We start from the raw sequence: 27328 nt of genomic DNA on the forward strand, positions 1-27328 counted from the left end.
TCTGGTTAGTGTTCTAAAGTTTCAACACTCAAGAGAGCTGATAGCTTGTGATTCACTGTTTTCCCCAGACCTACAGACTATTTAAAATGACTGGGCTCTGTCAATGAATGTGTTAAAAACAAAACGAATCTGGTGTGTCCCAAATCCAGAATGTGTTTGGGGATTATATTTACTATTGGGTGACACAAAATGACAATGTTTTGGGGAGCAAGCTAACCAGCTTTTTATGTCTTATCTCAACATTTACCTCAATCAAAATTATCTAAATTTGAAGTTTGTTTACAATCTTTGAAAATAATTTTCTACAAACCAATACTAGGAAACGAAGTTCAGAGGGGCTGCTGACTTGCCCATGGCCCATGGTGGAACTCAACTCATTCTAGTCTCTTGCACTGCCAACTGCATTTACTGAATTAGCCTTTAACATGATGCCACCTTTCAGAAACTCACAAAGATTTGTCTTTGACAACTCAATCTTGTTTTACCTTTATGTCCATTCGTTATTTAAAATAATTTTTTATTACCTTTTTTTTTTTAAAAAGTCACTTTAGATTACTTTGGAAACAAATCAGGATCTAGATAATTATTTTGCTGCACTATATAAAGTTATGGACACTTTTTTTTTAAAGTCAAACAGTCCAAAAGGCAGGAAAAACACATGAAAGTAAAGTACTTAAGTTGGTCCATCTAATCACTGCCTTCCAAAAGGCTAAGTTTCAAATTAATCACTGTTTAAATATGTTGCTGTTGTTATTGACGGACCTGACTCATAGCGACCCCTCCTTGGGTTTCCGAGGCAGTATCACTACGGAAGTAGATTGAGTAGATTGCCCAACCTTCCTTCCAAGGAGTGGCTGGTGGGTTTGAACCGCCAGCCTTCTGGTTAGCAGTCAAGTGCCTTAGCCACTATGCTACCAGAGCTCCTACTGTTTAAATATAATCAAAACAATTATCTTCAGGTGTCATATTATCTATAGAAAGGGATAAATATTCTCTATCTGAAATATAAAGAGACCACAGAACTATCTTAAAATACAAAGAAAATATTTTTATTTGTGTATCAAAGACTCTAAGAAATGATGATTTAACAAGGTTAAACAGAGTTGACACAAAATGTCATAGGACTGAAACACTACGGATGACTTTATTCAGCCTCCCCTCTGTATGTAGATGGCATCTCTGGTACAGTCCCGACTGCATCCTGAGCATGTGTCCAGGTGATTAGAGTTCCCTTCGATCAGTCCTCATTCTCTCTCTTTTTTTTCTTTTTCTTCTTTTTCTCTGGACTCTGAAAATAACCAATAAGGCTTTTGAAAGAGCTGTGATTATAAAGGTAATAATAACTTTTTCTAATAAAAAGCAAAATAGATTTTATTTCCTTTCAAAAAAGTCATGGTGTAAAGACTTAAAGGTTTTTTAAGTCTTATGAAATCTAAATCTATAAAAGCCATTCTCATGAAAATAAATCTTTAACAAATCATTTTTTCTTGTATCTGAAAGCAAACTTATTTTGTATTCTAGTCTGGGAAATGGCCTCTTATAAATGTAAGTACAAGGCAATATTGTAATTTTACCACCCCATCAATGAAAACCATTTTTATAAATGCCTACCCGTTTTTTGGCCCTGTGCATTACAGTGAATTAGATACAGAGATCCTGCCTGTGCCAACAACACACTGGTAATTAAAAACATACTGAAACTGCCGCACTGGTGCATGGTTCTTCCTCAGAAACTGGTTCCTCCTTAAGGCGTTTCTTTTTATCCTTTTTCTTTTTTTTCTTCACCAAGGTCTCCTCTTCTTCTACCACTAGTACCACTTCTTCTTCTTCTTCTTCTTCTTCTTCCTCTTCAACTGAATACAGTTAAATATAAAGAAAGCAATTATTAACACTGTGTCAGGTAAGTGAATCAACACTGCTCAATTTAACCTACTATGTAATAAGCACTGGTAATTCTCAATCTAGTCTAAGCCACCAACATTCTACCTGTACTCTATGGTCTTCCACACCCATCCTCAACCCAGCTTGTCTACTTCTAAAGACCTCCCATATCATCTCATCATACTTTTCTCTTGCTCTCTACATGCCAGGAGCACAGATCTCCTTCTACCTGCTTATCCAGGCTCTAATTCTTATTTCTTTACCCAAGCTCACTCTCAGATCAGCTTCTCTAGCCCTCTCCTGACAAAACAGAATTATAATACTATGCCTTAGTAGTGCTAATAATGGTAATAGTGATAATGGTTATTACGCTGAAATGCTACTTCAGTAATACACCAGGTACTACGCCTGGTTTTGCTATCATCTCATTTAATCTTCACAATATGAGGTAAGTTTAGTGATCTCTACTTTTTAACAGTGAAACAGAAGTTAAATAACTTGTTCATATATTCTCCGTATCAGACAAATGGCAGAGGCAGGGTAGCAGTCCACATCTGTTAATAGTATACTTCTGACCACTAAGCTACTGAGAAACCAGAAAATTCAGTCATTACTTTAATGCCTGTCCTTCCTGTTAGACTAGCTGTTTCAGTACTCAATAAACACAGGTACAGCTAAGGAATGGGGCACTCAGCAACTCTGTAAGATAGCCTACTTCATTGTTGAGCAGCTACTAAATGAATGATGGCCAGTGACCCAATGTTACTCTTCTAGTCCACTTTATGTAAGAGAAACAATGAAGAAAGTCACTACCATAGAATCCTATATTCACTCTTAACTATGGAACAAAAAAGTTTCACCAATTAGAAGCCATGTAACATTATTTTCTTATTTTAAGCTAATTCTTATTAATAGTTCACATGGTAGGAAATAAAATTTTGGTACAATTAGTCTAACACTTAATTCTACATATCAAAAGAAATGCTTCTCACATAATTGTAAAGTCTAATAAATTTAACAATATCATATTCCCAGACAACACAATAGCTTATTAAAACACCATTAGCTTTCGATCTGAGTGACTTCATAATAAAGGTCAATGGCATGTACTCCTCTAAGACTTAATGTAGTTCATAATGAATAAAAGCATAAATGACAGAAAAAATTCAAACCAACCTTTGATTTTAATCTTGGGCTTTTTAGCTTTCTTTTCTGTAATCTCGTCGTCTTTATCTACCTGTTCTATCTTACGTTTTTTAGAACAGGTTGGCAGTGTGGAGTCACCAGAAGGATCATAAATCTTAACCTCACTGAAAAAGCCAGAGTTTTAGAAAATCTCTATCAGTATCTGTAATTGAGATAACTCTCAAAGAAAATGCCAGTAGATTATACTTATAGAAGCACACAGTGCTATTTCATTTTAGTGGCTTTGGGATAGTTTATGAAGACTAAACTCAAAAAACAAAACAAAAACACCACACAGCAAACTCACTGCCACTGATTCAATCTCGACTCATGGTGAGTCTTTGGGTTTCTGAGGCAGTAAATCTTTATGGAAACAGATTGCTCAGTCTTCCTTCCGTGGAGTGGCTGGTGGGTTTGAACCACCAAACTTCTAGTTAGCAGTCAAATGCCTTAGGTACTACGCCACCAGAGCTTGTTTTTTTTTTAAAAACAAAGACTATAGTTTCTAAAATGTAAAGGGTATTAATCTTCAAGTTGGCCAGTCACACTCAGTGGGGTTGTTAGCTGTCATTGAGTCAATTTTCTACTCATAGTGACCCCATGTGACAGAGTAGAACTGCCCCACAGGGCTCTCTAGGCTGTAATCTTTACCAGAGCACATCACCAGTTTTTCTCTCATGGAGTCGCTGGAGCTACTGCGTGGGTTCAAACTGCCAACCTTTCAGTTCACAGTGGAGAGCTTAACCACTGTGCTACCAGGGCTCCTTGAGAGAAGTGAAAAGCTAAATGAATTCTGACTTAGTAATATATGTATTTATTACAGTATAGGAAAATATTCCATCAGCAAAGGAGAGAAATGGAGAAAATCTCTTTATATCAACCTCACTATACCAGAAAGTGAAAACTGAACCAATTCAAGTTTCAGAACAATGACTGGGTAATAAATCTAAATCAAGTTTTATATAGAAGCCTTCAACACTAAATCTCACAAAGCAGAAGAATAAGAGAGAGATACACATGGATAAAGATTCCCTAAAGCCTAAGGTTTATTTTTGTTCTGACACAGTATAAAGTCAAAAAAGGAAATACTACATACCTAAATGTGAATCAATTCTCCTAACTGGCGCTTTAATTGCATAATGTTTCAAGTAGTAAGCATAACGGCACAGGAGCATACATTTTTGTTCAAAACAAATATTCTATTTCTGAAGCTGTCTTACAGATGCATGCATGGCTATTTAACTTTCACGGTTTACAAAACATTTATAAATTAAGGAACAGATTTACCCCTCAATGAAACACAACAAATTAAATAGACTTAAAATTACAGAAGTAATTTATGTCTAATTGTTTTCTAAGTTGGAAAGTTCACACAATATAAAAGAAATTGTTAATGCCTGTAACTATATATATTTTCTTCCTATAATATAAAAAGGAGCTCTGGTAGCACAGTGGCTAAAGCATTTGACTGCTAACCAGAAGACTGGCGGTTCAAACCCACCAGCCGCTCCTCGGAAGGTTGGGCAATCCTCCTTCGTAGTGATACTGCCCTGGAAACCCAAAGAGGGGTCGCTATGAGTCGGGACCAACTTGACGGCACATAACGACAACAACAACAATATAAAAAAACCACACAATTTTCTGAATATATTTAAAAACGTGTCTACATAAATATATACATATAGTTATTATTATACACTGCTCCCTTTGCACACTAATAAAATTACACTATTAGAATTCTTAAAGGATTAATAATATAGACCACACTACAGAGAATCTTCCTATATAAATCTTTGCCTAAATTTGTTATTATATCCATAGAAGATTCCGAAAAGAATTTATTAGACCAACAAATAAACAGTTTTTAAAGCTAATGGATCTATCATGTCAAATTGCCCCAGGAAAGTTATACCACACTCCATTTCCATGTATAAGTACAACAGAATGCCCATCTCGACTTCTGGTAAGATGGCAGAGTAGGCAGACAAGCTACACAGGCCTTCTTCAACAAAGAAAGGAGAAACTGATTGACAGAGATACAGAAGATAATCCTGGAGCCCTGAGCTTTGAAAGGAAGTATACAAAAGTGGGTAAGGCGCCAACCACTGGAAAAACCTGAATGAAAACAGGACCTAAGAATAGGCTCCGTTTGCCAAGGATGGCACAGACATACAGGAGGCTGACAATAAGAAAGGAGACAGGTGGTGAGTGTATAAGTGCTGCCAACTAGCAAAGGGAGGAGCACAGCACTATATCCTGCTTACACAGATAACATGTAAACAAAACAAAGAAAATGAAAATCGTGGGCAAGTCACTCCAACATACAATCACCAATTAAACACAAAAATGTCACAATGCCTCGGAGACAACAGACCATCACAGTCCACAGAAAGAAGTAAGATAAAACAAGAGAAAAAAGGGACCAGGATATAGACCTAAGACACATCCCTGAGGAAGATGCAGCATTGGAACCCCCTGATGAGGAATTCAAAAGAATTATAATTAGGTACCTTTAATGAACTGACAGACAGATCAAGGAAAACACTGACAAAATTGAGGAAAACATAGAGAAAACCCTAGATCAATTTCAAAAGACAGTACAAGAACAAAATGACAAAATAAATGAAAAAGTAGAAATGATACAAAATCTACACATAGAAATCCAGAAGACGAATACTAAATTTTCAGAAATAAATAACACAATGAACAGGCAAAGGACTAGAAATCAATCAATGGAAGACAGAATTAGTGAGGTTGAAGCCAAATATCTCAATACTTCTCTGACAAAGGATCAATCAGAAAAAAGATCAAAACAAAATAAAGAAAGCGTGCGGTTCATGTAGAATATCATCAAAAGGAATAATCTATGTGTAATAGGAATTCCAGAACAGGAAGAGACAAATAAAACCACAGAAAAAAATTGTTGAAGATTTGTTGGAAGAAAATTTTCCTGGTGTAATGAAAGATGAGAACATATCCATTCAAGAAGTCCAACGAACCCCAAACAGAATAGACACCAAAAGAAAATCACCAAGATATAGCATCACCAAACTCACCAAAACCAAAGACAAAGAAAGAATCCTGAAAGCAGCATGGGAAAAATGAAGTTACCTACACATGGGGCAACCAATAAGACTAAGCTCGGATTTCTCGGCAGAAACCATGCAGGCAAGAAGCCAATGGGATGGTATATATAAAACTCTGAAAGAGAAAAATTTCCAACCAAGAATTATATACCCAGCAAAAGTATCCCTCAAATGTGATGGTGAAATCAGGTATTTCCAGGGAATTTGTTAAAACCAGACCAGCATTACAAGAGATGCTAAAGGGAGTCCTTTGGACAGAGAACCAACAATAGCAAACAACAACTGACTATTAACACTTATAATGACATAACCCAGAAACCAATCCAGTTATAGAAGTATCCAAAGTAAATAAGCCTACAAGATTTTAAACTGGGAACCAGAGACATCAATTGACATATGAGGACAACTACAAACTTCAAAAAGAGGGAAAAATTTGTGTAATTACAGAACTTCTAAATCAAGACAACTGCAAGATAGAACAGATTACTCTAAACTTGGGAAGAAAATTGTAAATCACAGGGTAACCTCAAAGAAAAATGATACACCTTCATATCAAAATAAAAAAGAAGAGATAAGCATAAATATTTAGCAAATACTAAAACAACAGCAACAAAGGAGTGGTAACATGATTCATAAACAAAATGAACTCAGCACAAGATTAACAATCCAATTAAAAAATGGGCAGAAGACATGAATAGACAAATTTCACCAAAGATGATATTCAGGCGGCCAGCAAATACATGAAGAAATGCTCATGATCATTAGCCATCAGAGAGATGCAAATCAAAACAACAATGAGATGCCATCTCACCCCAGCACTAATGGCATAAAGTTCAACAAGACAGAAACAAATGCTGATGAGGATGTGAAGAGACTGAGACTCTCATATACTGCTGGTTGGACTATAAAATGATATAACGACTGTGGAAAACAGTATGGCAATTCCTTAAAAAGCTGAATTAGAAATACCATTTGACCCAGAAATCCCATTACTAGGTATATATCCTAAAGAAGCAAAAGCCAGGACAAGAACAGAGATATGCATACCCATGTTCATTGCAGCACTATTTACAACAGCAAAAAGATGGAAAACAGCCTAAGTGCCCATCAACGGAATGGATAACCAAACTATGGTATGTACACACAACGAAATACTATGCAACCCTAAAGAATAACGTCAAATCTTCAAAAGACTGTACAACATGAACGAACTTGGAGGACACTATGCACAGTGAAAAAAGTCAAACACAGAAGGAGAAACATAGTATTAGTTCATTATTGTAAAAAGGCAAGGAAAGGTGTATATATGGAAGGAAATTTTCTTTGTTGGTTACCAGGGGTGGGAGGGGAGAGGAGGAACACTGCCCCCCCGCAAAAGCACTGACCCATGTCACTTTAGTTTTATGTATTTCAGTGTACATAAATTATATTTCAATAAAACACATTAAAAAAAAAACCTGAATGCCCATCTCATCAGAACCTTACCAATATAGATCTCAGAAACCAAAACACCTTTCCCCACACAAATGTTTTCATCAATTTCACGGTGAGGGATGAATACTTAATGAAGCTTATCATTAACCATTTTTAGACTAGTCTTTTGACTTTTTATAGGTTTCACTATAGAAAGAACTCTGAACAATTAAGAGAGGAAAAAAGAGATAAACATGTAGATTATGTATATCTATTACAACAATAAAGAATGTTTATATGATGATTAAAAGCCAGAAGTGAACATGGAATACTGTAAATGACAAAGGAAAAAATTACAGGGATAGTGAGGAGCTCAAGTTTATAATAAAAAACTACTATTAATAATTAACATTCAAGAAAATAGAAACAGTTCATGTATCCTCCCTGAAATACTACTCACCTTTTATGTTCGTATTTTTCTGCTTTTGCTAGTGCCTTTCCCGTTCCACTGATCTTTCTTATCTGAGAAGGACAAGATAAACTAGTAAAACTCTTAAGCTGACAAGAAACACTAATTGATTATTTGCTTTGCATACCATATCCTAATGGTAAACATGTTCAATATATCAATTCTTCTTAACAAGAAACACAGAAAGAATGTATTTCACATACTAAAATGTACACTGTCTTTGTTTAGAAGCTGAAGCAAGTAATTAAGTACACAAACCTCATTAATTTATTAGCTTGCGACAGGTAACATTTCTGAAATAATTTTTAAAAACTACAAATAGCAAGGATGTGGCTCTTACCCCTCTATCTTCTAAGGTCCTCAACCTGGCCTCTAATTTGGCTCTGTTCTCAACTCCCATCGCAGAACTGGAATCCTCACCAAAAGCATCATAACGGATAGCCAGAACAGTTTTGGCTGCCAGCATTCTAGAAATCTAATAGAGAACATGAAGTTGAAGGCATTCAAATCATTGCAAGTTGAATATAAAACTCCTTCCATTAATTTATTAGAAAATTATAGCAAATCATCATAGCACCCATTCATTTAAAAATTTAAAAAACAATAAATACCATAGTATTATATTTCAGTCATTCATCTTATATTTTGAATCTTTGCCACAATATAATGTCCAATGTGTTTATATATCACCTCCATTACTCTGGAGAATAACTTTGTAGCAATTCATGTCTAAAACAAGCTCAAACTATACTTTCAATGTCTTCCTATTTAATTTATAATCAATGATGCTAATTCTACTCTTTGAGGTTATCTAGAACTAGTGTAGACTCTTTTCCCCTTAAAAGTCCTTCCAACATCTATGGATCTTTTTTCAAGCTAACTAACATTTTGACACCAATTTTCCTCATCTCTGCTCCGGGTTCAGGCAAATGATTTATGCCACTGTGTTTGTGCTATTATTCTTCATAATTTAATAAACTTTGATGTTAAATTGGTCTTCCTGTCAAACAGTGCTTTCTGTGTGCCACTCACTGTCTCTATCTGAAAGTGGATTCTAAAAATTACAAGCAAATAGTAAACTGGCCTTGTAGGGGAGCTCTATACAAAATTCAAAGGTAAAATACAGATACAGCTTTGAACTCTACACAAGTACTCCCCTTCTACAAGTGTTTATCTCAGAGTTTATAGAAAAATTAAGTTAGCAAAAGGAAATGGCTTTTTATAATAAGACCAATAATAATTTCTTATCTTTTCTTTCTGTGTCCAAAGGTGCTTTTTATTTACATTAAGGAATTCATCCTTTGACATCGAATGAAAAAGAGACAACAGAAAGATATTATTGCACATTACAGGAGGAAAATGGATTGGTTAGGGAAAAAGAAAAACAGCCCTACTTTGTGGGGGGGGGTGTGTGAAAACAAAACTGTAACCCACCTTTCCTTTGTGCTTAGGACTTGTCTGGCCTACAAGTGAAGCATGATAAATGAGACCATACTTAGGGGTATCCCGTCTAGACTTGAGGGCCCTAAAAAGTGCCTTTTCTGCTCCAAGAATCTGAACTGTAGAAGCTGCATGCTTGGCCAAATTCAAAAGAGAACCTAGAAAAGAAATAAAAAGTTAGAGTTTACTTCCAAGCACCTAAAAGTTCCATGTGTTAAGCAAAAGTATCACAGTCACCACAGAAAATAAAAGTATGATGCCACACAGAATTCTGCTTTTCAGAATTCGTTAAAAAATTCTGATGATGCAGCACCTGTGCTTCCTTCCTTAGCATGATCAGATAGTTGTGATGAATTTCTATGACCAACTGGGGTAAGCTTATTTTATTAATTCAATTTTATTTATTTGCCTGAAACATATTACTATTCTAACTCATTAGCATATCATGGAAGTGGAGTAAGTATATAAACATAAGTAGTCATATAGTAATCTAGCCTCTATTTTCTGAGATTTATTTTGAATGTCAAATATTCTGCTGCTTAGGTAAGAAATATACAAATAAACTGAAACTAATTAGGACATCTCACTACTAGAAAAGCTGTGTGATAAATTATCCATACTTTATTTACCCTGTTCTTTCAAGATATGAATGAGGAAGATACAGATAGAAATGTAGAATACTTAAGGTTTTCTGTGACAGATACCAATAGTATCCCCATAATTAAAAAAATAATAATTAGTATTTCATTATATTTACAGGTATTTAATTATATAATGTTTTATTATAGTATACATACCATATTTATATTACCATACACTTACATTAAGTTGATTATAAATCAGCTATTCAAAACATTATGAAAATCAAATATGTACTAATAGCATATTCAACAGTAAAACAGATTCAAAATCATCACCTGTTTTGATTTCTTAAAACTGTTTTCATATCTTAATCTGATAAAATGCTACAGATTTTATCCTCTCATATTCATCTGAATAATATAATTAACCGTAACAAATTCTGATAATGGACCATAAGTGTCTCAGAAGAGGTAGTGACTAAAGATGCCCTCATTATCCAAAAAGGATGTCAGGCAAACAAATAAAAATCATCATTGAACACTTGGCCCTTAGTCCTCACCCATATACCATCTTTATCCTTTGATTATTTAATAAATGAGATTTAAAGATTTTAAAAAATAAAACCTACTCAGAAAACTCCAGATCTCTAAAAACCCACACTTACGAATTACATTAAAATCACCTGCATGAGCAATAAGTCGTGCTCCAACTAATTCCCCAACCATGACTGTAACATTGGGGGCAATGGCCATCATTCGATTTTGTAGATATTCATAGAGCTGGGTTCTATATTCAGAGATTTCAATCACCTTGAATAAGGAACAAAATGAGTATGTGATAAGTATCTTATTGATTAAAAGGAAAAAAGTGATATAAAATTAATGTCTGTCTAAAATATTGGAGTCTTAAATTATCACAGAGCAGCTGTGATCCAGATAAATCAACCATCCTAATTTTAGTTTCCTGTAAGATGAAGTACATACCCTCACAGGGCTGTCGTAAGGTTATATAATGTACGAAATCACTGATGATACATATGGAAATCACTTAGCCCACTGCCTGAAATTATTAGTCAATGATTACTGTATTTTATAAAAGCTCCAAGAGCTATACATTTCTGTTATCTTCTTTGTAACTGTGGTATGTTTGTACTCAAAGTTGAGAAAAAAAACTCACTAGAGAGTAAAAAAATTATGCCAAAAAACCAAACTCACTCCGTTGAGTCTGATTCAACTCATAGTGACCCCTCTCCTTGGGTTTCTGAGGCAGTATCACTATGGAAGTAGATTGGCCAACCTTGCTTCTGAGGAGTGGCTGGTGGGTTTGAACCGCCAGCCTTCTGGTTAGCAGTCAAATGCCTTAGGCAGTATGCCACCAGAGCTCCTAAAAACATAAAACTCAAATAACCCAAGTCTTATTAATGGAATTTCGGTAATTCGTTATTCACATAATGCTAACAATACAAACAATTGAATAGTACTCTTCTAACTTCATCTTAATACATATTTATCCCTTCCAAATAAAAAAAACCAAGATAGCATCAGATGAGGTAGTTGACTGTACACCCTCATATTTGCATTTCAGGTGAACAATTAAGATAAATCATCACTGCCATCAGAAAATTAGTATTCTATAGCACAACTCTTTTTTCTATGTTTATCCACTTGCCTGGGTGCAGAGGTGCAGAATGTTGCGAATATCTTCTTCGGAAACCTCTGTTCCCATAGATATTTCTGCAGCTGCCTTCACTTCTGCTTCAACATCTTCTGGCAGTAACTCAGCAAGTGTGGCGGAGGCATAGTTCTTCCTGTCGCCTATGGAATTTTTGCAGAGGATGAAGAAGAATCACTCTTCAACAAATTATATAAAATCCATCAAATAGTCAAAAGAAGAGATAAGCCAATGAAAAGGATGCCTAAACAAAACAAAAAGTGAACACATTTGACCTAGAAGGTTTCCTTATGTAGAGGACTGATTTCAGAGATAAACACCCCTTTACCCTTTCTCCCTCCAAAAAACAGATTCTAGATAGAGTAAAACCAAAACAAAATTCTGGAACGAAAGGAAGGACAGGACTAAAACTATTGGCAAAAGTACTTTGCAGCTAAGGCTTGACTGAAGTGAACAAGCTAGAAGTAGGTATTCTTGGGGTAGTAATATGGTAACAATACTAGAGTCAAGTAGTCCATATTCATTTACAACATTAGGTTCCAGTACTAGTTATGGTAATCAGCTACTTTATTAGATACTATAACATTTATTAGTACTATAACATTTCTCCCCAAATCTTTAGATGCACAGATGGAGATGTAAATTCACTGAGACTTATCTAACCCAAGAATGTATTTTAAGAAAAACCAAATTAGGGAATCATGCTGTCTACCGCACCACAGGCCTACTAAATTTTATTTTGGGAAAACTAATGGACAGTAAAGCAACACTTCACAAACTTATATAAAAGTCCTCCTCCTAAAATTCTGATGTAGCAGTTTAGCAAAAGCAAGGCAAAACCACTAACTTATCTTATGGTATTTAGGCATGCATTATAAAGAAAAAAACTTCTTATAACCCAAGTTTTAAGATGCAAATAAATTCAGTTATTATCAATGCCTCAAAGGATAAACAAGTTACTCACCAACTTTCTGCAAACATCTGCAGTATGTCAAATTATCTGAAATAATTTTTCCTAATTCAGGGAAATGCCAGCCATACCATTCTCTACACCGCATAATATAATTGTTCAGTTCTTTATCCAAGTCATCTAACAAGGCTGTGTCAGTTAAAATGAAAAGAAAATGGAAGTTAAGAGGATTACTTAAATTGAGACTTGTTAAAGATTTTGGTATTTCCAGAAACCATTTAATGACATGATGAAAAAAAAGAATATAAAAACTACAGATTCCACTTATGGCTTTACCATGTTTCAGGGACAAACAAATGTGTTCATTTAATAGTGTGATTGATTCACCCTGTCTTCAAATAGTCAAATCATATGTAATTTCTCTTTTCTAGTCAGCATTTTCCCATTTATCTACTTCACTACTGAAGTTCTAGCTAATCTCTCTTCTATTTCTTAACAGATAGAACCATAAAAGTTTCAATAGGAAAAATCTATGAGGAACATAAATTAGACTTCACAAGTACTATACTTACAAATTGCCTGAACAATCATTGTATCCACTTTATCAGCACTAAATTTCAATCTATATCTAGAAAGGCTGGAAAGAAGGGAATAAATAAATTAGTAAAATAACATGTAGGAAAAGAATTTAAATTAGTATCTTTTAAAAAATCTACTCAAATCCCTCTTAAAAATATTGCTTTACTTTCATTTTTACTAAGTAGGAAAATCAGTGGAATAGGAGCGTATTATGCAAGAAAGTACAGATTGAAATAGGATAATGATATTGGTATAGTGTAAAATCAATTGTTCATGCGACTTTCTGTAGCACATTATTGCCTTTTATTACTAGAGAAGAAGGAACACAGCACTCTAACACCCTAAAATATACAGGCATGGAGGAACAATACTGTACATAAAAGTTTCTCAACCTCAGCACTATTGACATTTTGGGCCAGGTAATGCTTTGTTGTCCTGTGTGTTATTGGATGATTACCAGCATCCCTGTCCTTTACCCATTAGTTATTAGTATCATGACCCTGGTGTTGTAACAATCAAAAATATCTCCAGACATTCTCAAATATTCCCCAGGGGACAAAAACCACTCTTAATATAAGACAACTGCTAGTGTACACAATATCCATCAATCCCATAGCCAGACCTTGACTCAATTTACTTATTCTTTTCCTCTTAGAAATGCTATTATGTTTTTCCTGATCGTTGTACATTCTGGTCTTGTCTCTATAACTCAGTGGCTCCACGCTTTCATTAATTTATGCTCACCTTTTTTTTTCTGTTTAAAGGCACAGACTTCTGTTTACTGTAATTATTTCTTTAACATAAATGTAATATGTCTTTCTAACTGTGACAATAATGTTATTGTTTTTGATAATGCTCTGGTTAAAAAGCTGCATTAAGTTCTGAGCAGGCTACCCGTAATCCCATTTCTCCCTCAGAAACCCTGTTATTTTTAGTGCACAATTTCACAGAATGTCAAGCTTTTTGCCACATACATGTCACAGTATATATAGCAGAAATGCCTCTTCTAAGAGACCCCTTCTTAAACATGGACAGTTAAATACTTTCATTCTAGAAACTCTTCTGGCTTCATCACTTACCACGTTATTGACTTTGGGCATCACGTCCTCATCTATAAAATGAGGATAAGACTGCTACTCTCTCAAAAGGCTGTTATGAGGATTAAATTAGTATTTTTTAGTATGGTTAGAATTATGTTCTGCTTATTAAATAAAAATAAGTGGATTTTATTGTTCAGCAAATCTCACCTGTGGGCCAGTCCAAGACACATAGCTGCCATTTCACGTGGTTCTACCCCAGGGATTAATCCATCCATCTGTGAACGGATTCCTCTCATAAGTTCGTTAACAATGGGACTATGGATACAACTGAGATTCAGCTTTTCCTATATGAACAAGAACATTTGTATTAAGTACAAAGAAAGCTTTCTTAAGACCATTTCTTAAACGTAAAATAGCACTCATTTAAATACATGAATTCTTTTCAGTTTGATATAAAAGCATAGTTTTGAGTTGTCTCTGTGGCAAACACTTCAATATATTGTTGGAAGTCAACACTGGTACAAGTTTTGGAAGGCAGCCTCACTGTATGAATTAAAAGTCATGAAAAGACAAATACAATTTGAGCTAGTAGTCTTGTTTTTTGTTTTTATTTTTGTTAGTTTGAGGAGGCCTTTTACTACTGCATATTAATGTCTTTTAAAAATTAAAAAGAAATAATAATGATAATAGAAACATTATTACCATGTAAATATCTCATTAAAAAAATGATACATTGAAAGGTTAAACTTTCTGTGTGTCCTAATTTGATTTTTAATATAATTGAATGTTTTAATTGAAATAATAATAAATACATAAGTTTCTAATAATAGTACAAAAAGAGTACTAAATGAAAAGTCAAAGTTCCAAGCCTAAGGTCTTTTTCCTATAGATAAGTAACTACTATTAGCATCCCATAAATACACTCCCAAATGTACATGTGTTAATATGTATGGCTGCACACACACACATACATACTATAAAATAGTTTAAAATTTTTATATATCCCACAAAAATGGTAGTAAATTATTATGTGTAGCTTCATTTTCTTACTTGCAATGCATTTACTAATGTCACACAGATCTTCACAGTTCTAGTTCATCTCATACAAATGGCAGACATGCAAAATTGTGTATACTGCATTATGTTTAAGAACAAAGTATCTAATGGTATAGGAGTAACAGCTGTTCACTGTAAAAAAGAGTTTTTTAATAGAGCAACTTAAAATATAAAACTTCACGTACCTGTAATCCCACCTGCAACAATATGCCCTTCTGTGAGCATGTTTATACCATATGTGTACACACTCACGCAGTATTGTTTGTTACACATTCTCATAGGCTTTCATTCTCTTGAGCATAATATGTATAAGCAGAACTCAATTTAACACAAACTGAAATAATGCTCCAGTTCTAGGATGCTGAAAATGTGTGCTCAATTCATAAAGTTAAAATTTGAGTTTTTAACTGATTCATATTGGCAGTCAGAATACCTGGCAGTATTAGAAGCAATCACTTATTTCAATGAACTTCTTAAATAAACCATTCACCTTAGAGGAGAAAGAAAATACCCCAATCTCTATTTATTTTCCACCACGATTTGAATGAAAGTTTACAGAGAAAATTCGTTTTCCATTCAACAATTCGTACGTGTTTTGTTTTATGACAATGACTGTAATCCCCACAATGTATTAACACTCTTTCCCACTTCCTCCCTGTGTTTACCCTTTCCATTTGTCCTTCTTTCGCTTTGTACCTGGGTAAATGCTACTACCCTCTTGATCTTGTATGGCTGACTATTCTTTTAAGTTTTTTATTATTAAGTTTAAAAGACCTACAACATAATATAATCTTTATTTTATGAATTAGGAGTATGTTTATGAACATAATCAGTCCATATAACACCCACTCAAACTACTGAAGAGCAAACCTACCAAACTAGCTCTCAGACAGTTCTGCTTTGAGCGTGGGGGCATACTTTCCCATCTTTTCACACTCTAGCAACTCTACTTTCTAGTAATGTTTTCTAACAAACACATGTTCAAAACGCATGTTCAATCAAAAAATAAAAATAATTTTGCCATCATTTTATTTACCTGTATTTTTTAAAATAAACAAGCATCATTTACATATGCTTTGTCTCCTGATCCTAGTGGAAATCAATTATTATTTAAACCTCATGAAAAAAATATTAAGTACAAGAACTTAAGAAAAGTTTAAATACTAATTCTAAAATTTTACTCAATAAGAGATAGTAACATTATTATGAACTCTAAAATTTCTAATACCGAAAAATAAACCATAAATGCTTATTTCAAAGACTAGGCTGTATGGTGAGATCTGACTAAGACACATCAAAGAAAATCATGATCTTACCTTAATGACCCCACCCAGTTTAGCATCAGCTACAGCCAAAGGTTCATGGGCTTCTTTTACTATTTTCTTCAGAACTTTTTTCAACTGCTTATTGATTTTGCCTTCCATGAGAGCTGTGAATGCTTTTCAGGAAAAAGTAAAATAGTTAACTATCACATTATTGTGAGAGCTTAAGATATCATTTAAATGTGTTTTAAAAATAACACAGGTTTCATTTCAAAAGGATTGTTTTAATATTACTTTGAAATAAAATAAATGTAAAACTGTTTCACTAGTTATGGCTGTAACAATTTCATTTGATCTCCTCAACAATCAACCCCATTTCTGTTCCAGAGCACTTCTCCTTGGGTCACATGACATGAACTCAAAGCTAGAAACAATCTTGGAAACAATGTTTTGGTATGACTAACAAATTCACCCCTCCTTAGTCATACCCTTCCATGTTCTGGACTACATGGACTAACACCTCCTCTGATATTTGTCTGAGGCTAAAGTATGCCTGGTAGGAAGGAGAGTCCGACATAATTTTTAAGGCCAAGCAGTTTGTACTGAAGCAGCCAGGCACCTGCTCTGCCCTCCTGACATACTTCCATTTCAATTACAAGTCCATTCCACCTGTTACTTGGGAAGATAAAAGGTGAAGAAAAAAAAAAATCTGGCTACCACACAACTCTTACAGGGAACTCTATGAGAAGCCAAGATTCAAACTACTTTTTTTAGGTTCTAATTTTAACATTTATTTCTCAAAGTGAAAACTCTAGCTTTTAGTATTTATAAAACTGTTTCTCCCCTTTACTAAAAAGATAAGTCCTTTTTCTTAATATGTATTTTCCAAGACTGCTATGACAGGGGTGGTAACATGGATAAGGGGAAATCAAGTGTTTGCTCTGTCTTTGCAGCAACTTTTGAGCACCCCCAAATGTAGACTGCCCAAAATTTTACCGAGGCTATTTGGAAGACTCAAAAGTTGACAAAGTGATCAAGAGTAAAAATAAACCTCTGCAAGCAATTGATATATTTGAACTTCTATGCCAACATAGAATCCTATCATAGTCGATCAAAATCTTTATAAGACTGTGGTGTTTAAAAATGTATGCTCTGCTGCTGCTGAAGGAAATAGGCTTGGCTAAGCAGGTCCATCAAGAACTCTCCAGGAAATTGCAGCCACACACAAGAGACACTCAGCTTTAAAATGCAGCTACAAGCAACCTATGCCAGAGCCCATGACACTACTGCCAGCCTTTCCTGCTCTGGCTACCTGCACTACAGGCTTCTAATTCAAGCTCCCACAAGAGTGGGAGAGGAGAGAAGCAACAATAGGAAGATGAAAAAACTGTGGTGTATTCACACAATATTGTTCAGGCATGAAGAAAACGTTCCTGATTATCAACAGCCATAGTTCTGATTACAGGTCTAAACTGTGTTATGGCAGGCAGTTGGATAATTCCCAGGAAAGGACTCTGTTCTCTTAAGAATAAGCTGATATTCAACATTGCAGTAAAAGCAGATGGGAAAACGTACCATACAGTTTCTATGAATGGATTCCTGACAGACCTCACTAATTTCATTCAGTAACCACTTACTGTGCTAGAATTTAGAGATTTGATGGTAAAGAACAGTCTCCACCCTAATGGAACTTAGATTAATAAGGGAGAGAGGAAACTTTAAATTTCCACTTAGTGTAACATTCTCATAAAGATACTATCATCTACCTCAAAGGACTATTTTAAGGATTAAATAAGACAACAATTATGAGAGTATCAGACAATCTCTATGTGATCCATATATTATCTATTAAAGTAAAAACCCTGCTTCCTATCTGGGTAAAATTACTAATAGCCTAATAAGGATCAGTCAGAAACACCTGAAGCAGATTATTCAGGATGTATGAAAAAAAATCACATCTGTCAGTATGTCGTACTGTGGTGGTCTGCACGTAGCTGTGATGCTGGAAGCTATGCCACTGGCATTTCAAACACCAACGGGATCATCCATGTTGGATAGGTTTCAGGGAGCTTCCAAACTAAGTCCATCTCGGAAGGAGGACTGGGCGATCTACTTCTATAAAAACCGGTCAGTGAAAACCTTATGAATAGCAGAACACTGATACAGTGTCAGAACACGAATCATGAATCCCTTAGGTTGGAAGGCACTCAAAATATGACTGAAAAGGGGCTGCCTTTTTAAAGTAGAGTTGACATGAATGATGCAGATGGAGTAAAATTTTTGGGACTGTCATATGCTGACACGGCACAACTCAAACAGCTGCAAAAAGTCATTAATAATTAGAAAGTGAAATGTTTGAAGTATGAATCTAGGAAAATTAGAACGGGAGCTCTGGTAGCATAGTGGCTAAGACACTTGACTACTAATCAGAAGGCTAGCGGTTCAAACCCACCAGCCACTCCTCAGAAGGAAGATGTACTTCTGTAGTGATACTGCCTCGGAAACCCAAGGAGGGGTCACTATGAGTCGGGTACAGCTCGACGGCACGTAACAACAACAACTTTATATGGAAAGGAAAGAGACCCCGGATAAGCAAAGCACTACTGAAGAAGAACAAAGTAGGAGGTCTCACACTGCCAGATCTCAAAATCTACTATATAGCCACAGTAGTCAAAACTGCCTGATATTGGTACAATGACAGACACGTAGACCAAGGGAATAAAATTGAGAACCCAGAAATAGATCCATCGGCCTATGGTCAGCTGATCTTTGACAAAGGGCTGAAATCCATTCAGTGGGGAAGAGAATGCTTATTTAATAAATGGTGCTGGCAAAATTGGAGATCCATTTGCAGAAAAATGAAACAAGACATGTACCTCACACCATACACAAAAACAAACTCCAGATGGATCAAAAACTTAAATGTGAAACCTAAAACTACAGAGTTCTTCAAGGAAAAACTAGGGGCAAATTTAGGGGCACTAATAATATATGGGATAAATAGACTGTCAAGCATAACTCAAAATACATAAATAGCAGAAGAGAAACTAGATGAATGGGACCTTCTAAAAATTAAATTTTCAAGGACTTCTCCAAAAGAGTCAAAAGAGAACCTACAGATTGGGAAAAAATATTTGGCAATGACCTATCTGACAAGGGACTTATCTCTAGAATTTATAGAAGACTCCAACGCCTCAATAATAAAAAGACGAATAATCCAATTAAAAAATGGGCAGAAGACATGAATAGACACTTCACCAAGGAGGATAATCAGGCAGCCAACAAACATGAAGAAATGCTTATGATCTTTAGTCATTAGAGAGATGCAAATCAAAACAATGAGATACCATCTTGCCCCAGCACTAGCAGCAAAGTTCAACAAGACAGAAAATAACAAATGCTGGTGAGGATGTGGAGAAATCAGGATCCTCATACATTGCTGGTGGGACTGTAAAATGGCACAACCACTGTGGAAAGCAGTATGGCGATTCCTTAAAAAGTTGGAAATAGAAATAGCATTCGATCCAGCCACTCCATTACTAGGTATATATCTTAAAGAAGTGAAAGCCATGACAAGAACAGACATATGCACACCCATGTTCATCGCAGCACTATTTACAATAGCAAAAAGCTGGAAACAACCTAGGTGTCCATCAACTGAGGAATGGATAAATGAAGAAAATCAAAGATTCATGGAAGCAATTAGTCCTAGTGACTGGTACACCATGCGATCCTCAGCCTACATGACTATGAGACCAGAGGAACTAGATGGTGCCTGGCTACCACTGTCAACCACTCAGAGGGGGGTCTATGTAGGAGATCCTGGATAGAGATGGAGAACAATGTGGAACAAAACTCAAAATCATTTGGGGGGGAAAAAAACCAGGGGACCAGATTTGCTGGTCTGATACAGCGTGGTAGAACCACTGAGACTATGGTCCCTAGCTGCCCTTCAGGTCTGGAATTGAACCCACACCTGTGGCTTCCAGCCAAACAAAAGACAGGCATATGAGGTGAACATTTACCTCAAGTAGATACACTCCTCGGAGAGAACAATCATGGGAGAAAGAAGGGCTGTTTATGCACAGAGAGACAGTTCAGGGGGCAGGAGTGCATGGAGGGATGGACACAGGGAAGAGGTAACTATGGGGAGAAAGTGGGAGGGGAGCTGTTGCACTGGGGTAAATAGGAGTCAATATCATGAGACAACATGTGTGTGAACTGCTGTATAGAAAGTGAATTTGCTCTGAAACCTTCACCCATATCACAATTTAAAAAAAAAAAAGTGATGGAATACATAAAGATAGATATCCTAGGTATTACTGAGCTGAAATGGACTGGTATGGGCCATTTTAAACCAGGGAATCATATGGTATATACCATGTCTGACATGAAATTGAAAAGGAATGGTATCATATTCATCATCAAAAAGAACATTTCAATCTCTCTCCTGAAGTACAATGCCATCAGTGATTGGATACTATCCACATGTCTATAAGAAGGCCAGTTAATACAACCATTATACAAATTTACGCATCAAGCACTCATGTAAATATCAAGAAATTATGCCATCAGGATGCATTGATAATTACTGGTGACTGGAATGTGAAAGTTGGAAAATATGGCCTTGTTAATAGAAATGCCCCTAAAGATCACATGATAAAACTGTACACCAACAGCAACTTTTTCATTGCAAATACCTTTTTTCATCAACATAAACGGAATCTATCATCAGGAGGATCTTGCCAGGTGGAATAGACAGGAATCAAATCATTATTGAGTTGGAATCTACTTGCTGGCAGTGGATATGGTTGGTTGTTTTTTAACCTAAACCTTCATGTTAAAATTACTCTAGTTATGCTTTATGCCTATGAGGCTTTAACTGCTGATGAAGCACTCTATAAATATATATTTTCTAAATAACCCCATTCTTGGGTCCTCCCCTTCAACCTACCCCTCCATCCCACTGGAATATCCATTAGTGTTCCAGCATACTTACTTAGGCTTCCCAGTTTTCCTAAAAGAACTATATCCTTTCTCTACTGTGGTCAACTAAGAAAATATTTGGACCAGCCACACTCTTCATAATTTTAAGCTATATTCTTCCTTATGATCCTTTGTTTTCAAATTATACCACCAAGAAGTTGAATGACAAATGAAGCAAAATTTCAATTAAGCAAATGTAAAGATCAGTGATTTGGGTTTTATGTCTTTCTGACTGTCTTCTCTAACTTAAAGACTGTAAGATCAAATGCCTGTTAAGCCAATCCTGGTTAATAAACCTCATGAATGTAACTCTGTTGTCCTATCCTGAGGACTAGCCTCTTTTAGATAAGCAAAAACTCTTATGCCTTTCTGTAGTTTTTGTATTTAAAAAAAAAAAAAAGTTAGTTTTCCTAAATCTTTTTTATACAGAATATGCTTTTTCAAAATAAAAATGTATACTGCTTAGCTTTATTACTTCCCTAACCCCCTTGCTGAATCTGGGATATTTTCAACTTCACCCTTGGATTAAAATGATCAGAAAGTGGTATACTTGATCACATTACCTTGGTCCCTTGTAGAACAGCTTTTACTGAATTGTGCTTCAGCATTATGCTATGGGTTTCCACAGGGAGAGCAACTTAATCACTTCTCACCTCTCATCACACTGGGAGGGGGAAAAAGTAGCCCTATGATGAAAAAAGCTAACTCAATGTTGTCTCAGTGGTAGTGACGAATTTGAGTTAGATCAGTTCAATTCAGTTCCAACAAGAATGCATCATTGACAACATTGAATAAGATTAACTTAGGCAACTGAAGCAAACAACCCTTTAATAAAGAAAACAACCTGCCAAGATTTTTTTTTAAATCTTTAATTTTGTTATTTTTATGTTTCTTTTTTTACTTTACCTGCTAATGCTTCTGCTGTATCCTGAAATTTCTCAAAATGTTTTAGCTTTACTCTGAAACAAAACAGACAAATTTGTCATGCGGGCACAATGATTTTGCAAAAGCCACATTATCTGGGAAAGAGATATTGGATTGTTTCCAAAGGACACACCAATAAGAGACTAGCCTGTCACTGGGTGTGATGGTGCAAAGTTGCTATTCTTCACCAAACGACTAGTTTTTTCAAAACACTGGGGTAGCAATATTTGGACCATTATAGAGAAGGTTGTAGGAGCTCTGGTAGCATAGTACCTAAGGCACTTGACTGCTAACTGGAAGGCTGGTGGTTCAAACCCACCAGCCACTTCTTGGAAGAAAGGTTGGGCAATTCTACTTCTATGGTGATACTGCCTTGGAAACCCAAGGAGGGGTCGTTATGAGTCGGGTCTGACTCGATGGCACATAACAACAACAACAACATAGAGAAGGTTGTAGACTCTGAATAAAGTCCTTTGGGTCATTATGAATTGGAATCAACTCAATGTTAACAGGCTCGGTCATGTCTTTCTGTTAAATATTTACAAATTATAAGTACTGGGCTTTAGAACACCATTTTCATTAAAATAATCACACATACATTGAATTGAATTCATTGTCATCTCAGTGGTAGTGACGAATATTTTAGTTAGATCATTTAGATTCATTTCCAACCAGAATACATCATTGACAACAATGAATCAGGTTAATTCAGCCAACTGAAGCAAATAACCATTAAAAAGGAAAACTAGTCTTCCATCACGCCTTAAATAGTATCTCTGAAGCAAGGTATTCTTATGTGGTAAGGGAACTTGGCTGGGGGAGTGTGGGGAAGCAGGAGGCTTAATATAAACTTAACAATAAGTGTATTTTTAAGAAAAATAATAATAATAAAAAGTGTCCTCTCCCCACCTCAGAAAAAGTAGTAAGTTTATCCTAGTCTACTCTTCCCTATCCTCATTTCCACTCTCCGGAGGTTGTATCTGTTCATATGTTTCTATACTTATGTAAGTGAATACTACACAAGGACACTGAAAAAATGGAATTATATTATAAAAATCATTCTGAAACTTGATTTTCTCAGTATATCATGAGCTTTGCTCCAAGCCAACAAGACATTTGAGTTTTCGCTACTATAAGTACTATATCAAGTACCTTTGTATTTTGTTTCCTGAATTGTTTAGTATGCTGAGTCGTTGGGTTTGACACTCATTACTTCTAACAGAAATTTATACTTAAGTAATAATTTGTGTTTTCAAAAATCTTACAAAATAATTATGGGTGCTTCCCAATCTAGTCTGCAACTAATACAAATTACCCAAGATGGCCTATGTTCCAAATGAAACACCTATCATAATTATGTTCACACCTATGCTGTTTTTGAAATAGATTTCAAAACAAGAAGTTATAAATAAATATACCAATATACAAGTCGGGAAAAAAAAACATGTTTTAAATAAACCCTAAATATCAACCACTAAATTCTTCATTTCAAGATCGCTTACATTTTATTTGCTTTCTCTGGAGTTTCAAATTCTTTCCATAAACTATCAACCTCTTGAAGTTTCTTCTCATTTAGAACCTGCAAAAAATATTTAAATAATATTCTTTAAATGGCATAGCTTAGTCATACACACAAACACACACTCTCTCTCTCTCTATGTGTATACATATACAGTTAAGTGCAATAAATACAACTGCATGTGCAAACTGAGAATAATGGAAGCTACTCCTCTCTCTCTGAAATAACCAACCAGTTTCTTTTAACTCAACATACATATTTGGTCAAATTAGTGGTTCAGGTTGTCTATTAACCAACCACCCAATGGAATCCAGATCTAGTTAGGGTCTCTGTTGAGAATCTTCTATTTTTTAAGGAGCCTCTAACCCCTTTACATAAAGGGGCTCTGGTGGCACTGTGGTTAAGACACTGAGCTGGTAACCGTAAGGTTGGCAGTTTGTACCCACCAGCTGCTTGGCGGATAAAAGATGAGGCAGTCTGCTTCTGTAAAGATTTCAGCCTTGAAAACCCTACAAGGGTCGCTGTGAGTTGGAATCAACTCGATGCAGTGGGTTTGGTTTTTTGGGTAACCCCTTCACAAAGAGTCCCTGGGTGACACAAATGATTTAACAAGCTTGCTGCTAACCAAAAGACTGACACACACAGAATGGCCCTGAATCAAAAGTGAGTCACCAGTGATTGCCAACCTCCTCACAATCACCATCAATGCATAACATATGCATAAAATATCATCAAAAGACTACCCTCTTTCGATAGAAAAAAAAAAATTTGTACCACCCAGGAACGTTCTGTTACTTACTGCTGTGATCACCCTCCCATGAAATTACGGACTTCAACAAAACTTAGATATTGTAAGACATACCTGATGTAAGAAAAATGTTAAATGTTGAAAGGAAAAAAAAAAGGAGAGGGGACATTTTTAATCTATAAAATACAGCCATTAACATTTGGGTATATATGCTTTATACACATTCTTTAAGACTTTGTCTAGGCAGCGTGTTACTTATGCATGTTTTTAGGAATCACGCTATACTTACCCTATCATGGACATAATTCTAGGTTCTTTTAACCAGCTGCTTGATGGCATTCAGGGCTTCGAACAGCTTCAGAACTGTTCAGTCATGGCCAAGGAAAACAGGGACAACTATGTGTTGCATAGCAATCAAATCTCTGATTCTGATCCAAGTAGGAAACAGGCAAGGAGAGTTGATGGTGCAGTGGTTAAACCACTCGGCTAAGGTTAAGACCTTGAACCCCACAGCAGCTCCTCAGGAGGAAGATGTGGCAGTCTATTTCTACCAAGATTTACAGCCTTGGAAAGAAACCCAATGGGGCAGTTCTACTGTGTCCTACAGGGTCACTGAGTCAGAATTGACTCAGGGCAGTGAGTCATATTTATTTTATAGTAAATAGGCAGCCATTCTTGATAAAGGATGGCGGCCAAAAAGCTTCAAATGTGCCAGTGGGCATCCATCTTTAAATGGGGCACAGCTGCCTGGGGCCAAATCTCTTGGAAGCTCTAATTTCACTGGACAGATGTACCATCATTTATGCCCTCCCTGACACAGGTTTGTTAAGTGCTCAATCATAGTCGATCCCATGTGATAGAAGTGTCCCATAGTTTCTTGGCTGTAATCTTTACAAAAGCAGATCCAAAAAACCCACAAAAAAATAAAAACCCCAAACTCACTGCTGTTGAGTTTGTCCTAACTCATAACAACCCCTCCTTGGTTTTCTGAGGCAGTTTCTCTCTATAGAAGTAGATTACCCTCTTCCTTCCAAGGAGTGGCTGGTGGGTTTGAACCGCCAGCCTTCTGGTTAGCAGTCAAATGTGTTAGGCACTACCATCAGGTCTTTTTCCTGCTGAGCTGTTGTTGTTGTTATGTGCCATCGAGTCAGCCCTGACTCATAGCGACCCCTCCTTGGGTTTCCGAGGCAGTATCACTACGGAAGAAGGATTGCCCAACCTTCCTTCCGAGGAGTGGCTGGTGGGTTTGAACCGCCAACCTTCTGGTTAGCAGTCAAGTGTCTTAGCCACTATGCTACCAGAGCTGAGCTGTTAGGTGGTTTCAAATCGTCAATCTTTCACCTAGCAGCTGAGCAGTCGAGCACTTCACCATCTGTGCCACCAGGGCTCCTGAACAACTGCACATATTTTACTAAAATATATCAAATTGTATATTTATAATGGGTGAATTATTATCTTTTCCCAAAATCTGAGGAAAGGAAAGACACACAATGCTGTGCTACACAGCTGCACGGCTCTATGTAATTATTTAAATTAAATCAATTGAAACTAAAAAAAAAAAAAAAAAAAAATTCCCTCATTCACACTAGTCACATTTCAAGTGCTCAACAGCCACATGTAGCTACCATAAAGGAATCACAGCCATAAAAGGTTTGGGATGAATTAAGACTAAAAGATTTTAGTCTTATACCGTGTGCTCACATTGTAAGCTGAGTATTCCTAATGTTCTAGAAATAAGTACAATAGTTCCTTTACATAGTAATCATTTTAATTGACTTTCTTTTCATATATATACTCACACACACACATCCTGTTACAGATTAATCAACTGTTTAAAGTGTATGTACACACTAGGTTATGATCTAACAGGTATTCTCTAGAGTGACTCGAGATTAAAAATGTTTGGAAAATAACTTAGGGCATTTCCATAAAAGCATAAATTTCCACAACCAATAACTTTATACTCCATTCTGAAATATGCGAAAGGAAGCTACTAAACTTGTACTTAGACGCTGAGAGATAATTTTTTAAAATTGAAATTTACATACCACCATATTCACCCTTTTTAAGTGTACAAGTCAGTGGTTTTCAGTATATTCACAAAGTTGTACAACTATCACCACAATCTAATTCTGGAATACGCTGGATGTCTGCTTTTACTCAAAAAGAATCAAGTACTACAATTCCAAATTATAAATGAGTCAAAATTGCACTATATTCAAACCGACTTTAGTTATATTTCTCATAGGAGGTTATATAAACACTAACTTAATTTTGAACTGTAACTGAAAACAGCAACAGAACATTCAAGATTTAATTTTATGGAGCAAGACACGCTCTGTTAACAACTGCAGTGTAGTAAATTACTTAATATGGCTTTTCTACCCATAAGTCATTGTAAACTCAGTGGTGGAATGAGCAACTGAGAAGCTGATTGTAAAGTTATCCAGGTGGAGTATTTCTGTTGAGCGTAGCACAATACAATGTTCTGGGAGGTGCCCACTTTCTCTCAGGTGCTTAGAGTTCTGATGCTATGATTGGCTAGTTTGACCACCCTGCCGGGCTCAAAAGGAGGCC

General features: G+C 35.8%; 1 protein-coding gene and 4 non-coding genes across 5 annotated transcripts in view; all 5 read right to left on the reverse strand.

The window, feature by feature from the left end:
• Positions 1-1237: 1237 nt before the first annotated feature.
• NOP58 (NOP58 ribonucleoprotein) overlaps positions 1238-27328 on the reverse strand; it is a 36196-nt gene continuing 10105 nt past the window's right edge. The window contains exons 2-15 of the mRNA XM_007935053.2: positions 23987-24063; positions 22467-22519; positions 16629-16750; positions 14464-14600; positions 13210-13274; positions 12692-12826; positions 11725-11870; positions 10739-10865; positions 9469-9632; positions 8375-8509; positions 8026-8087; positions 3058-3191; positions 1696-1853; positions 1238-1288 (exon numbers count right to left, since the gene is read on the reverse strand). Coding sequence (XP_007933244.2) covers positions 1238-1288; positions 1696-1853; positions 3058-3191; positions 8026-8087; positions 8375-8509; positions 9469-9632; positions 10739-10865; positions 11725-11870; positions 12692-12826; positions 13210-13274; positions 14464-14600; positions 16629-16750; positions 22467-22519; positions 23987-24063 — 1566 coding nt within the window. The remainder of the gene's footprint in view (positions 1289-1695; positions 1854-3057; positions 3192-8025; positions 8088-8374; positions 8510-9468; positions 9633-10738; positions 10866-11724; positions 11871-12691; positions 12827-13209; positions 13275-14463; positions 14601-16628; positions 16751-22466; positions 22520-23986; positions 24064-27328) is intronic.
• Positions 10513-10597, reverse strand: LOC122149562. The gene has a single exon (XR_006163205.1). It is a non-coding gene; the product is annotated as a small nucleolar RNA SNORD11 (small nucleolar RNA).
• LOC122149564 lies at positions 11589-11673 on the reverse strand. The gene has a single exon (XR_006163206.1). It is a non-coding gene; the product is annotated as a small nucleolar RNA SNORD11B (small nucleolar RNA).
• LOC122149543 lies at positions 22266-22352 on the reverse strand. The gene has a single exon (XR_006163191.1). It is a non-coding gene; the product is annotated as a small nucleolar RNA SNORD70 (small nucleolar RNA).
• On the reverse strand, positions 23094-23182 carry LOC122149548. The gene has a single exon (XR_006163198.1). It is a non-coding gene; the product is annotated as a small nucleolar RNA SNORD70 (small nucleolar RNA).

The sequence above is a fragment of the Orycteropus afer genome, unplaced genomic scaffold (assembly GCF_000298275.1).
Source record: "Orycteropus afer afer isolate SDZICR_OR568_19922 unplaced genomic scaffold, OryAfe1.0 scaffold00002, whole genome shotgun sequence".
In the NCBI taxonomy this organism is placed as follows: Eukaryota; Metazoa; Chordata; class Mammalia; order Tubulidentata; family Orycteropodidae; genus Orycteropus; species Orycteropus afer.